This window comes from Fragaria vesca, linkage group LG3 (assembly GCF_000184155.1).
Source record: "Fragaria vesca subsp. vesca linkage group LG3, FraVesHawaii_1.0, whole genome shotgun sequence".
Taxonomy (NCBI): domain Eukaryota; kingdom Viridiplantae; phylum Streptophyta; class Magnoliopsida; order Rosales; family Rosaceae; genus Fragaria; species Fragaria vesca.
The window spans coordinates 5,633,127-5,647,372 of record NC_020493.1 but is presented as its reverse complement, the minus strand read 5'-3'; the positions used below and the strand labels follow the sequence as shown (position 1 = coordinate 5,647,372).

The 14,246-nt window shown below is 35.9% G+C and overlaps 2 protein-coding genes across 2 annotated transcripts in view; one reads left to right on the top strand and one right to left on the bottom strand.

Annotated features, from left to right (window-relative positions):
* The first annotated feature begins 284 nt into the window (after window positions 1-284).
* On the top strand, window positions 285-9,177 carry LOC101302539 (probable helicase MAGATAMA 3-like). Its single transcript, XM_004295443.1, has 21 exons — window positions 285-404; window positions 510-681; window positions 772-932; window positions 1,125-1,316; window positions 2,136-2,327; window positions 2,518-2,553; window positions 2,673-2,758; window positions 2,935-2,985; window positions 3,241-3,352; window positions 3,424-3,529; window positions 4,438-4,535; window positions 4,834-4,920; window positions 5,030-5,119; window positions 6,172-6,225; window positions 6,327-6,385; window positions 6,469-6,553; window positions 7,301-7,669; window positions 7,907-8,029; window positions 8,141-8,171; window positions 8,234-8,286; window positions 8,959-9,177. The coding sequence occupies exons 1-21, from the start codon at window positions 285-287 to the stop codon at window positions 9,175-9,177; spliced, it is 2,496 nt and encodes an 831-aa protein (XP_004295491.1).
* An 821-nt stretch (window positions 9,178-9,998) lies between these two features.
* The window catches only part of LOC101302249 (chaperonin 60 subunit alpha 2, chloroplastic-like), a 4,341-nt gene continuing 93 nt past the window's right edge, over window positions 9,999-14,246 (bottom strand). Inside the window, exons 2-9 of the mRNA XM_004295442.1 lie at window positions 13,982-14,162; window positions 13,470-13,591; window positions 13,171-13,378; window positions 12,918-13,063; window positions 12,203-12,509; window positions 11,504-11,754; window positions 11,060-11,260; window positions 9,999-10,585 (exon numbers count right to left, since the gene is read on the bottom strand). Of these exons, the coding sequence (XP_004295490.1) occupies window positions 10,298-10,585; window positions 11,060-11,260; window positions 11,504-11,754; window positions 12,203-12,509; window positions 12,918-13,063; window positions 13,171-13,378; window positions 13,470-13,591; window positions 13,982-14,162 (1,704 nt within the window). The 3' untranslated portion in view covers window positions 9,999-10,297. The remainder of the gene's footprint in view (window positions 10,586-11,059; window positions 11,261-11,503; window positions 11,755-12,202; window positions 12,510-12,917; window positions 13,064-13,170; window positions 13,379-13,469; window positions 13,592-13,981; window positions 14,163-14,246) is intronic.

The following is a 14,246-nucleotide window of genomic DNA, read 5'->3' as shown; positions in this document are numbered from 1 at the left end:
AAATAACTAAAACTCACTATGATTAATGTTTATTCAAGATTTTTTTGTCAATTATAATAGATAATTGAGATAACAAACATCTCTCAAAGTTTCATTTAAAATTTCCATGTTTTTCTACTAATTTCTGCCAATTTTCTCATTTTTTTTCTGCAATCGATATTTCTTCAAAATTTCTATCGAAATATCCATTTTTTGGACCGTCGAAATTTCCACCATCGGCGAAATTTTAGTCGTTGGTCTCTGCTACTCTAAAACCCTGACTGTAAACCCTTCCGGCAACGGCAATGGGTGCGGAGATACAGCCGAAGAAGCTTCTCGCCAGAGAAGAAGAAGCTGCTCACAAAGCGCGTTTCTACCAGATTGTTCTCAGTTGGGACTTCTTCCGCATTCTCCACGAGGCCCACGTAATCTCTCTCTCTCTCTCTCTCTCTCTTCTCTATCATTCATCATATATAGGTAACCTTTCCTTTATGAAATTTTCATGCTTGTTGAAATTGAACGTGAATCAGAAACGAAAAGAGGAAAAGGAAAAGGAAAAGGAAAAGGGTGAGACTACAGATGAGGACTTGCGATTTCGAAAAGTCAAGGACAGTTATACAGACGTTGAGGATTATATCTCCACATACGAGCCTCTTCTCTTCGAAGAAGTCAAGTCCTTGATAAGCAAGGACAAGGACCAGTGTAATGCCATCAGTTTCTTTTTCTATGTTTTGATTTTCGCCAATTTTCGACACGATTTTGTCTTAGTATGTTTTGTTTTGTTTTTGGCAGGGGGAGCAGGCAAGACAACATGTGTGAAGGAGTGCAAACAAGACAAGGGGTTTCACATTGTTACTGTTTGTGTTGACATGGATGAGGGCATGGACAAAGAGAAAAGAGTGAAGAACAATGATCTTGTTCTATTGTCGAAACCACTATGGTCGAAATCAAAGGTGAAACTAAATGTTGTTTAGTCTTTATTGCATGTATGCCAAATGCGAAAAGTTAGATTACTACATATACATACAGTCCTTATTTTAGGATATACATATACTATGAATCCTACAGAAAATTAGTCAAGGCTTTGATTCTTTTGATATGGTTTTTTGGATTGCTTGCTCATTTGAGGGCATTGATTACTACAGGTTCCAGAGGAAAACTATGCATTTGCAGTGGTGGAAGGTCAGACAAAAGAGTCTATAATGCTTAGAATGTATTTGGCCGGAGAAGTCAGAGATTTGAATACAGATGTGATTCATGATTGTCCAAGGCTGGCAAAGGTGCGGTCATTGGTTACTTCTGATGGCGAAGGAGATAGGCTTTTTGACCTTTCAAAGGTAATACCTTACTTAGTATATCACTTATCTGTTGCTATATAATGTAATGCTTTTTTGTGGAAATTTCTTTCTGTTGTGTACAATATTCTTAAGGTCAATAGTAATTCATGTGTTCTAATCTTCCCCCATTGTGGATTCTTTTATTAAAGAGAAATATATACGATAAAAGATTCTTTACTTCTTAGAAGTGAATCTAACTTTATGCGCTCTGTGATCTTTTCAACTACTAAGAGACTTCCACTATACAAAGAAGAACAATACAACACGGGACTGTGTAAATGGTTAATAAATCAGTCACAGAAAATGTTTCCTTTCTTCCTTAATTGTAGCCAACTAAATTAATGGCGAACCATACTATTCCAAATATAGTGCCCTTTCATCCTCCATTACTCATTACGATGGAAGTTATGAGCTTATGCGTTTATTATCTCTGTTAGAGGGTGCTGTGCTGTTTCTAGGGAGTCCAATCTGAGTTGAGTGGATTGTGTAGCCTCATAGTGTGAAAGGTACAAGAATTTTGTATAATGGTGGAGAGAAATAAGAGAATTTTTCTGCTGGAGCTTTTGGGAGAGGGTTTACTTTGGGCTACGGTTTCGTTGATGCTATTCTTTGTCATTTAAATGCCTCTGTGGTTTAGCATATAATATGTCTACTGTTTGCTGTTTGATGCTATTTTGAGATACAGTCTAGAACATCTAGCTGTACATCCAATGGACATCTCCTCCGGGATGTACTTTGTTTAATTGTTAATAAAGTTTATTTCTTATATGTATAAAAAAAAGAGAGTGGATTGACTCCAGTGCAATAAACATGTTTCAGATTTGCAGTTTATCTACTATTACTTGTGAATATATAGCTTTGCGGTCAATTGGTTCTCTCCCGTTTATGGATTTGATACTTGCACCTTCTGAGGAAAATCTTGATGCAGAAGCCCAAGCCTGGAAAGTTTCTGGACCACTTGAGGAATATATAAAAGACAATCTTAATGAATCTCAACAAAAAGCCATACAGGTATGTCACAATTAAAAGTATCCCCGTCTTTGTTATATGTACTATTTGTATGTTGCTACCTTTACATACATGAAACACTAAATGGATTTGACTTTTTGTGTGTTCGTTGAGCTTTATCTCTGTTGATGTTTAAATTTATGTATACAGATTTTCACTTGTTCTAATGGAGGAATATTATAATTTGCTGCAGGTCGGTCTATCACGTAAACCATTTATCCTGATACAGGTATTCCTTGTGTCCCTTTGACAATCCTTTAAACCCAATACTGGCTTGCTTATCGTGACTATAATAATGTATTTTGAACATCTTGCATATGATACTGATTCAAACTTCCAACCATCTAGGGTCCTCCAGGAACAGGAAAGACACAGACTATCCTTGCGCTACTTAGTGCCATTCTGCATGCTATTCCTGCAAGAGTTAAAGCCAGGTTTGAATTTTTGTTCTTCCATACTTAAATTGTTCATTTCAACAATACCAAAAACTTAATCATATGAACATTAAAAAAAATCCTAGGAGCTTAGAGCCTTAGAGGGTTTTGATATGAAATGTATAAATTAGTTATTGTGAGAGGATTTGATCATGTAATATTTACTTCTTGTGTAGGGTTTCACTGCTAGACATAAAGCAAAAGCCAAAGTCACGTAATCAGGAGAAGTAAGTGGTTATTACTTTTCTTTTCTTGCTTTGGGATGATATTCAGAACTGTATGGCCCATGACTAAAAATATGTATCTTTGTCCTATTCACTGAAAAAGATTGTACATTTTTCTTATTCACTGAAAATATATTGTATGTCTTTCTTATCAGCTTGAGTTTGTACTTTAACTCCAACCTCATAGTAGCTAGGGACTCCGTGGCGTCCTTTATATTTACTTTGCACTATATATATTAATGTATTGCATATTCTTAGATTCAATCACTGGCGAATAGCGTCTCCCTGGCTTAGTGGTAGCAATCCTAGAGAGAAAACAATGCCTGTTAATGGCGATGATGGGTTTTTTCCAACGACTAGAAATGAGTTTGTAAGTGCCAGTCTTTGCATCATATTTTGATCTAAAATAATCCTCTCTGCTAACCCTAACGTAATTTGCAGCAACCAGAAGTAGTCAGTTCTATTCGTAAATATCGATTATGTGTCCTTGTCTGTGCTCCTTCAAACTCTGCACTCGATGAGATAGTATTGCGTGTTATGAACAACGGTACATTTCTCTTCTGATTTAGGATTTCCAGTTATGCTCCTTCTATTTGGAGAACTGCTGGTTACATTTTAGTTTCTTAGTAAAATTTTCCATGTTACTGAAAAATTCTCGTGGAAGCTTGATTACCTTGTACAAAAGCATACAAGTATTCTCTAAAAGAAGGTTGATAAAAGTTATGCTTGAGGTGCATTTTCTAATCCATTGAATAATGATTTGTGATTCTATAGTTTAATAGATCAATAGTATTAAGTTGAGGATGAATAGGAGTAGACACCCAGTCCAAGCAGTCATTGAACCACATTATTGGAGAACCAGAAGAAAACCAAAGATTAATGTTGAAAGTACCCGACAGAGTATTGAGGATGACTGGTCAATCTTAAATGTTCAACCTAAATGGTTCTTATTACTCTTGAAAAAGAACATTGTTCCACAATATTAAGGGATAAGGGTAGACTTGATTTAGCCTCAGTTTTTTTTTGGAATATTTGAGATATACAATGAATTTGATCTTAAAAGTTTTTACTGAAAAGAGTTGTTGGGTAAAAAGATCGGGATAATGTAAATTGTTTGTGTGAACATTGGCCCTATGCTTTAATATATTTGGTCATTGAGTGCTAACCCATCAGTGACTCTATCAGATAAGGCAAAACTGAATACTTCAGTTTTCATGGATGTTTAGTTATCCACTAAATACTTGTTTGGTAAAATTGGTGCATAATCTATTCTTTTCAAAATAATTACAAGATGGTGCCTAATGTGAAGCTGACCTTTATTTTTTTTTCATTCTTCTGTTGGGCAAAGTTTGAGAATTTGAGTATGTGCTTGAAGTCTACATTATCATTTTATCCTTCATGGATTTATTTCCAGTTCTCTATGATTTTGCTTTGAACTGATGTATTCTTGCTCAGGTGTGCGGGATGAAAGTGACCGTTCATATAGTCCCAAAATTGTGCGGATTGGGCTCAAGCCACATCATTCTATCCGACCTGTCTTCATTAATGAGCTGGTATGTTATCACTTTCTAATAATTATCACTCTTCAACGGAGAGTAATTTTAGAAGTTCCACATGATATTAGTAATAATTTCTCTTAAGCAAGTGCTCAATCGTTACTGCAAATTCATATCCTTCCGGAATATCTCATGTCAAGGGTTTCACATCCACACATGGGTAATTCATGATGCCCATGGAACCTTGGCTGCATTGTCAATGTTACACTATGACACCCATGTAAATTGTGTGTTGAAGATATCCAGGAAAGTGTACACCTGTTGCTTGAAATTGAACAAAACTGTCCTGTTGCAGGTAGAAAGAAAGAAGAGAAGTATGGGGGGTGCTAAACTAGATGGAGATGATGCACTTAAAGCTGCAATTTTGGAGGAGGCTGTAATTGTAGGTTACATTAAACTTCTGCTATAAACTTATAATGTTTACAGTGAGTTTTATCACGTTTTTTTTATAAGTTTATCTGATTTTTGTAATAAATATGTATGAATGGCAGGTTTTCTCGACCCTCAGTAGTAGTCATCCATCCCATTTCAAACGGGATCATGGTTTTGATGTTGTTATAATAGATGAAGCTGCACAAGCAGTGAGTTCTATAATTCATTTTATGTATTTCAAGTTTTCAACACTTCTAAACTCCCCACCCTTCCGCTGATCTCTGTCTCTCATCTTGATATTCTAAAGTACAATACATATATTTCCTTATGTATAATAATTTGTAATATATTACCTAAACCAACTGACACAGAAACATGTATTATATTTCAATCAGTGGGGTAGCCAGAAATACTAAATATATTCTATATGTCTGACAAAATCATCAGTGATTCATTAGTTAATAAATAAAATGCAGTAAAAATATGGTGGAGTCCTGTCCAAATAGTGGTCTTGTGGCTTGAATGGGCCATAAGTTCAAAACTTTTAAACCTATTTTCATTCATTATCAAATTTTCTTATGTCATCAGGAGGGTAATTTATGTAATTGTTACATATTCAATTTTGTTTCAGAAATTGAGAAGGCCTACCCTCCCTATGCCCATGTTTTCATTTGCATGTTACAAATATAGGTTTTTATACCCAAATCTTGAAACATTTTTTCTGCTGGTAGGATTTTGTTTTGATTGAAGGAAATTCCGTTCCTCCCCTTGTCAATGATTCAGTTGTTCCTTAGAACACGGAAGTGAAAATTATTCTTTGCAAACATATTCATCAGAATAATTTAAATTTTGGCCATATGCTTCTATTTGGTATTCAAAGCTTTATGCCACCATGGATGATTTAAATTTTCCTAAACAAGTTTTTTCAATGGAAATGTGGTCCATGTAACGAAACAAGATCAAGTTTCTACCTAGTATAAATTTGACTTTGTTTTAAGGTTTTAATTATTCATTTAAGGTATTTTCATTAGTCTCTACTCTCAGGTTCAAACAATTAGACTTTTCCTGTAACCCTTGATTATCTTTTCACATTCAGCAATTTTTTTTTACATCTATGGTTGAATTTCAGATTATGTTTAGCACTATCGGTTTATTTTTCAGCAAAAGATGAGGCATATCTAATTCTAGGTGTATACTATTAATTAATTGCTTTCGAGTCGCTCTTGAGTCTTTGACATCTAGTACATGGTACGGTGTATAGGTTGAACCAGCAACCCTTCTTCCATTGACGAATGGATGCCAACAAGTATTTCTGGTAATGCTATTTGTTATTAATTAATTCCAGCTTTTGTTTTCAGTTCCTTTCATTTTTTTCCATGCTAAATTATGAACAGTATTGCGTTGTTTCACATTTAGATAGGTGACCCGGTTCAACTGCCGGCTACCGTATCGTCTACCGTTGCTAGGAAATTTGGGTAAAACCATAATATTGTGATTTTCATTGATTGCTTTATTGATTTGTTGGTTTAATGGTCTGATAGCTCTTTCCTGATTGCAGGTATGAAAGGAGTATGTTCGAGAGATTTCAGAGGGCTGGATATCCAGTGACCATGCTCAAGATGCAGTATCGTATGCATCCAGAGGTTAGATGAGGAGCTTCAATTGAAGTTCATTAAAGATTAATCATTCTCTATAAAAACTTAAGCCTTTGGAAACTCTGGTACTATACCAGTGAAATTCTCATGGTACCTGAACAAATGAGAGATAAGATTGTCCACCTGCTATTACAACCTCTGGACTTCCGTTGGGTTCCACATGCTAGGCTCTCTTGTGGCAGAGAGCGGCCCACATTTGGCCTCATATCTTAAAAACATGAGTTTTGAAGCCACAAAATCACGATATTAATATTAAATTAAGATTCTGATTTAGACATGACATAGTAATAGAGTATAGTATCCTATACATAGACATGCCAGAATATGAATCAGCGAACAAAATGTGTCTTAAACCTTATGTTAGAAAGATACATTACATCTTGTTCTGAAAAGAAGTAAAACATCATTGCTTTTACAAGCATGAAGTTCATAATTAATTTTTGTTTTATATACCAAAATAGCATCAGAGAACATCTTGCTGTATTGAGTTGGTAACTATATCTGTAGTCAGTACTATTCTAGCTGTACTGGAGATGAAATAACTATAGTTAGTACCACTTGAGTTTGAACTCTCTTTTTCTCTCTCTCTCATCTTTTGTATATATCTTTAAAAGGCTCTCTATTTGTTATTTGTTCATTTAGTTTTTTCCTCTATTTTCTTTCCCTGCTATATGCCTCTATTTTTGAGGTTCGAATCCATGTATCTAAAAAGTATATCTATGTATTCCTGAGCAGATCAGAAAATTTCCTTCTGAAAAGTTTTATGGAAGCTCATTGGAAGATGGTCCTAATATCAAAGAGCAGACAAAGCGTTCATGGCATGAGTATCGCTGCTTCGGACCATTTTGCTTCTTTGACTTGCATGAAGGGAAAGAAGCCATGTCTGAGGCAAGTGGATCTTGGGTGAATGCTGATGAGGTTGAATTTGTCTTGAACTTGTATCACAAGTTGGTGAGCCGATATCCAGAGCTTAAATCAAGTAATTATTTTGCAATCATATCTCCTTACCGTGCACAAGTAGACCTCTTGAAAGAATGTTTCAAAAGTACTTTCGGAGTAGACTCTGAGAAAGAAGTGGAAATCACTACTCTTGATGGTTGCCAGGTAAGACCCATTTTTGAAGTACCAGATGTCTTTAGGTAATGACATAATGTAATATGGATGGAGTTGTCCGCATATAGGAAATGCCATTTAGTATTGCAAAGATTCATCCAAATGCTTGACGTGTAATCCAGTATGAAAAAATAATTTAAAACTAATTTCAAAAAATGTTTACTACATTGGTCATCTGACGGTTCTAATGCTGTAGTATAAGTGAAGATATCTAAAGTTTTCTTTCAGGGACGTGAAAAGGATGTTGCAATATTTTCTTGTGTCAGGGCAAGCAAGAAAGGAGGCATTGGGCATGTGGAAAATTTTCGGCGAATGAATGTTGGGATTACTAGAGCAAAAGCATCTGTCCTGGTATGCTTCAAGTTACAAATTTCGAATGAAGTTTAAATACTGTGCTTCATTTTACACACTTTTTTAGTTGGTGGGTACATGATATGCAATTCAAAATTCTTTATTTCTTAGGTGGTTGGATCTGCGTCAACATTGAAGAGGAGTGGGGAAAGCGCTGAAAAAGATAACCATTGTAATAGGGAGAACGATAAAAAAAATTAAAAGACCATTGGAAACGCCTAGTGGAAAGCGCCGAAGAGAGACAATGCTTAATTAAGGTGAATATCATTTTCAAGTATATGAAATTTCATATTGGACATTTTAAATCTTGGTTCTGAAATTCCATTTTCACTTCTTGATATTTACTTTTGAAAATATATGTTTCACAATGTGTATTGTAAAAGCTGGCATCTTATGTAAAATCATATCGAGTATTCTAAAAGCTGCCATCTTTTGTAAACTGGTTTTCTATCTCCGCAAACTGGTACTACTGTCCTATCTATCTTGGGTGAATGCTCTAAGATTTTTGTTATTCTAAGTTTGAGGCATTATTATTTCAAGGTATTGTACATATAGAAAGTTTCTTTTCTACTATCTGAACAAGTTAATTGGTTAGATTGGTTACACAAATATCAGTTTTTGCCAATAACCCAAGTATACGAATGATTTTCCTCTCAAAAAAAAGAAAAACAAGTAAAGGAATGATCTTTTATGTAAGAATACTTCAGCTGAATCGTCTCACTTTCTTTTTATCCTAGGAAACATGCTGAATTTATAGTCTCTTCTTTAACTGTTAGCAATGTAAAAGCCTTAGTCCTATCTCTGGCAGAAATTATATATGGAGGATTGTGGGGAAACTTGGGAGTCTTCAATGTGGATTTTTACCCTATTTTAATGAAAACAATACATGTCGTTTTATGTTATTCATGTGCTATATCTATATAATGCAGGTATCGAAGCCATATGCTGCGTTTTTCAGTGATGAGAGTCTGGAATCTATGAGAACCGGGGAAGAAATCATGCCAAGCGGGGAGGTTCAAAATGATGAATTAGATTACAGCATGCCTACTTACACTGTTGGGGATGCTGATGAAGGGCAGGGAGATGATAATGGCTATGGTGATGGCGACGAGATGGACGTGGATGATGGAGGTTTTGGAGATGACTGAGTCCACGTATTGCTGTGGGATAGCGAAATTCCCCAGCAGGTAGGGTAGCCATGCCATCAGGTATTCGATCCAAATATGGAGACGGGGGATCCCCAATATTTGATTTTTGCCATCCCTAGTAGCAATACGTGGACTCAGCCATCACCATATTGAGGCAAACACACTTGGTACTTTATTAGGTTGAGATATTTTTGCCTTCAGTGGTTTGATGTTGCTCTATACTATTTTTTCGCTCTAGAGCATCTCTAACAGCTTTCCCAAAATTTCTCTAAAATGAGGAAGCAAAAGCAAAATGAGCTCTACTTTCGTGTGTAACGCTTTTGTATATAACATATTTGGAATTAAGATCGTAAGTATGCATATCAATTGAATATTTATCATCGTTCATCAATCGACTGCAATATTATTGTTGTCATAATAACTGTTCTCTAACAAGAAAAATTTTTCAAATTGAGTTGTTCTTCATATATAATTTGATACATGCAGATAACTAGATAACTTTGATCCATTATCAAGCATTCTATGTCAAAAGTTGATACAAATTTTGAGTGCTTTGATGCTTCTGAATTTTAGAGGTGCTCTTAGTGGAGAGATTTTTAGGTAGGGAAAGCCTTACCGCAGAATTTTCTCCCAGAACATGTTAAATTTCCTAAAAAAAGAGATAATTGGCTATAAAGTATCAACCATTATTTAGATGTGGAGATTTTGGTGAGGAAATAAGAACTTGCGATTTTTGATGTAGTAAATTTCTATAGACCACATTTGATGTAGTAAACTGACTAAACTCATATCAACAACTGTACAAGCAACAGTTTCTCGCTTACCATTTGACTCCATAAAGAAAGAATTAAAATCCTTGGTTAGGAACTAGGTATGCAGTTGGCTACTAATTGGCAGGCACCACAGTTGATAACGCTTCATTGCATATATGATTCCATGCTCTCATAAAGGATCCAATCAGAACCTGTTTTCCACTTCCACAGCTCCTCTGTGTCATCTTCATATAAAGTCCAGATCAAGTTGTGCTTGAACTCCCATGCTTAATTGCAAAGCATATGGGATACAAAATTTCCAGGTTGCCAGTTTCTCAGCTTTCAACTAGTTCTCTTGACTTCATTCACTAAGGAGTTATCCCTGGAACAGAAGGAATTGCTGGCTTTTTCGTCTTGGTTTTCTCCACCAATACAGCTTGAGTAGTGAGAACCACCCCAGCAATGGAGACTGCAATTTGAAGGGCACATCTTGAAACTCGACAAGGATCTAAAACTCCTGCATCTGGAAGATCTTCATACCTGCCAGTCATGGCATTGTACCCAATTCTCCAATCACAATCTTTTGTCTTCTCCACAACTACTTCTCCATCATCCCCAGCATTAGTTGCAATTGATTTTGCAGGAGCAAGGAGAGCCTGCATTGCATTGACAGATGTTGCATAAACTATACAGCCAAAAACAAGGCATAAATAAATCTATATTTTTTACCTTGAGAAAAGTATAGGAATAACAAATTTTAGATCAGCTTCTTGCATTCTTCAACTTTAGATATAAAAAAAATTACGACTTTTCAAATTCAACGACTCGAGCCAATTTTCTGTGAACTAGCTTAAAAACTTCTTTTGTGAGTCACAACTAGTAAAAGACATCGATTTGTGAGGTTATGGACTCCAAAGAATTATCCCAGATCCACACAAGCTGATTCTCTCCAAGGAAGACTGACTCGTGGTTAAATGGTGCAAAAACAATAGAGTAATATGAATTTGCACGACTGACATCTTTCTCGCTCTATATAGAAGTCAGTTTCACTCTTGGTGTGTCCATGTGTGCATGACATGTATAGTGTGCCTGCTAGCATGTGTCAGTTAAGGAAAATAAGGAGAGCCCACCTTGGCTATAATGTCGGCACCAAACTGCTCATCCGAATCTTCCATAGAATTCTTTATGACAGGAATCGATTCTGACAGATGTACATAAGTGGCACCACCACCAGGCACTACCCCTTCCTCCATAGCAGCAAATGTGGCATTCTTTGCATCCTCAATTCTGAGTTTGCGATCTTCAAGTTCCACCTCAGTATGTGCTCCTACCTAAGTCACATGTACATTGCTTTTAGACTAATGAAAAATAGAGGAAACAAGGTTGAGATATAGAACATTAATGGAAAAAAAATTCAATTATGTTATAGTTCAAATCGAATGAAACAGTGAGTTTTTTTTTTTTTCCAGATTGTAATGTTCAAATCGAATGAACATTAATAAACATACTGAAAAAGAAAGAAAGAAGGTTTGTAATTACTTCATATCGTGTTGTAGGTCTATCATATTGCACACCTTAATTACAGCAATACCACCACAGAGTTTAGCAATTCTTTCAGAGAGCTTTCTCGACAGGTTTGCATTTTCAGTTTCTGCTAGATCCTTCTTGATCTGCAATATTCTTGCCTGAATCTCTGCTTTGGTAGAAGGGTCAGCAACTATGGTTGTTGAATTACTTGTTATTGTCACCTTTCTTGCAATTCCAAGTTGATCTGATGTTGCACTGTCAAGGGTAAAACCAAAATCTCCAGAGAGAAAATCAGCACCTGGAAGTCACAATTATTCTTATTATTTCATGAGAAAAAGGAGCAAATACGGTACATTCGGGCAGATATATTAGTAATCTGATACAGAGGACCTATAATTTTTCACAAGAAAGCATGAAAAAAGCATTGTTTTATAGCCCATAAAATGAGGCAACCCAGGAAGTTAAAGTGGATTTCTCAAGGTTTCTGTTTCCTGAAAGATGAACTTCGTTCACAAGTGGTTAGCTTTTTTTAGACTCAGGTCACACACCCCGTAAAAATTGTAAGAAAGAAAGGTTCGAGGACTAGGGGTGTTTCAACTGCTAGATTATTACTTGAATAATTGAGATTTTGGTCATGATGACACTCTGTGCCAGTTCATGCACACATAAATCATAGCCACATAGCCAAATACATTCTCGTATGTATGACAAGTACATATAGGTTGGCATGCATAAAATATGTTCACCTGTCATCAGTGCAATATCTTGCAAAAGAGCTTTCTTCCGCTCTCCAAATCCAGGGCACTTAACAACAGCAACATTAAGTAAACCCTGCATTTTATTCACCACCAGTGTTTCCAGCACTGGCTTTGAGATATCCTCTGCAATGATTAGCAGCGGGATACTCAATTGGGTTATCTTTTCCAGCAAAGGAACAATTTCTTTAACAGATGAAATCTTTTGATCAGTTACCAGGACCTTAGCCTTGTCAAACTCCACAACAGATCTTTCTTGATTAGTAATGAAGTGGGAGGACATGTAACCCTTGTCAAACTGTACAGGATGAGAATATAACACATAAATACAGGGATTCCAGGCATTAGAGTTGATACTAACAGTTACATGATACATGTAAGTTCCACAGATGACAAATTTCAATTCAGTTGAAATAATATTTTCCCATTCAAAATAACTGTTACCCATGAACCAAACAAGAGATTTAACCAAGGAGCCCAACTTTAGTGTGAGATTTCCTCTGTCATATTTGATATTCACATAATCTATAATATTGCAAGAATATTTACACATATATATATATACACTGTATATATATATATATGATGCAATCAAAGTATAAAAGTCAATCTATTTCTTCTGCAATTCCCATAGCCAAAAAGATTAATTTTTGTTTCTTCAACCGTAAACTGTCATATTTTTCACTCCAAAAAGTCATCTTGTTACCTTGAGTCCTTCTTCGACTAAAACAGACGTTTCAAATGATGAGGACGACTCAATCGAGATCACTCCATCAGGACCAATCTTTTCTATAGCTTCTGCAATCAAGTTCCCAATGAATTCATCATTTCCGGCAGAAATTGAAGCCACAGCTGCAAAAAGGAGAAATTTCTGTTAAAATTGTTTTCTAAGAAAAAGAAAAATAGAAAAGGGAAACTAGATATTTGATTTTATGTAACTGAATGACGAGACTGACCACCTTTAATATCCTTCCTTCCTTTCACAGGAAGACTTTTCTCCTTCAAAACCTCGAGCAGTTCAGTAACAGTCTTCTCCATTCCTTTCTTCAAGGAAATAGGGTTAGCCCCAAAAGCTACTGCTAATAATCCACCTCTGATCATTTCTCGTGTCAAAATAACTGCAGTGGTAGTACCATCACCGGCCAAATTATTCATTTTACTTGCAACCTGCAAGCATGACAGTAGAGATATAACATTTGGTCTAAACACACCAATTTGCAAGCTTCAATAAGAGAATTATGTAGCAACCATGAATGACCTCTTGGATTAGCATTGCTCCCGCGTTCTCAATTGTATCTGCTAGCTCTATGGACTGAACAATTGTCACCCCATCATTAATCACTCTCACTTTATCAGACTCAGAAAGAACAACATTACGTCCTGCATGTTTCACTTAGCATCAATCGAAGCGCTTACACAAACTGCATCAGCATTTAGTAATTTGTAATCCTCTATGCCCACATTTGTTATAACTTATTTCTTATGAAGTTGCAAGCCTCAATTTTGTTAACGCCACGAAACACCAATTGAAACTCCAAGATGTAAGTGGATAAATAATCTTTACACTATAACAATCTAGCACAGCCATTCAATTACCCAACTGAAGACATACAAACTACAGTGATTCAATTCAAAAACAATTCTGACTCTTTGTGTGTTACACAACAATGATTCAACTTCATATACTTGCACAGCATAAACAACACATATAACAACATAAAGCAATAATCTTTGACAAAGAACAAATCAAAAAGATGAAAACCCAGATACCTTTAGGTCCTAATGTAAGAGAAACAGCATCAGCAAGCTTATCTATCCCAATTTGCAATCCCTCCCTGCATTCTTTACCAAAAGATATCTTCTTTGGGCCTGCTCTCACCTCAAGGCTCCTCAAAGCTTGTGGCTTTCTCCAAAACCCACCTACTCTTTGTTTCTGAGAAAAGCTCTGCAGCTGCAATACAAACCCATTAGCCCAAATTCACAACACAGAGAGAGAGAGAGAGAGAGAGAGAGAGAGAGAGAGAGAGAGAGAGTA

Coding starts and splice junctions, on each gene's coding strand:
- LOC101302539 (XM_004295443.1), top strand. CDS start 285: ATGGGTGCGGAGATACAGCCGAAGAAGCTTCTCGCCAGAGAAGAAGAA. Junction 1,317..2,135: donor GGCTTTTTGACCTTTCAAAG/GTAATACCTTAC, acceptor AACATGTTTCAG/ATTTGCAGTTTATCTACTAT. Junction 8,172..8,233: donor TGCGTCAACATTGAAGAGGA/GTGGGGAAAGCG, acceptor AAAAATTAAAAG/ACCATTGGAAACGCCTAGTG.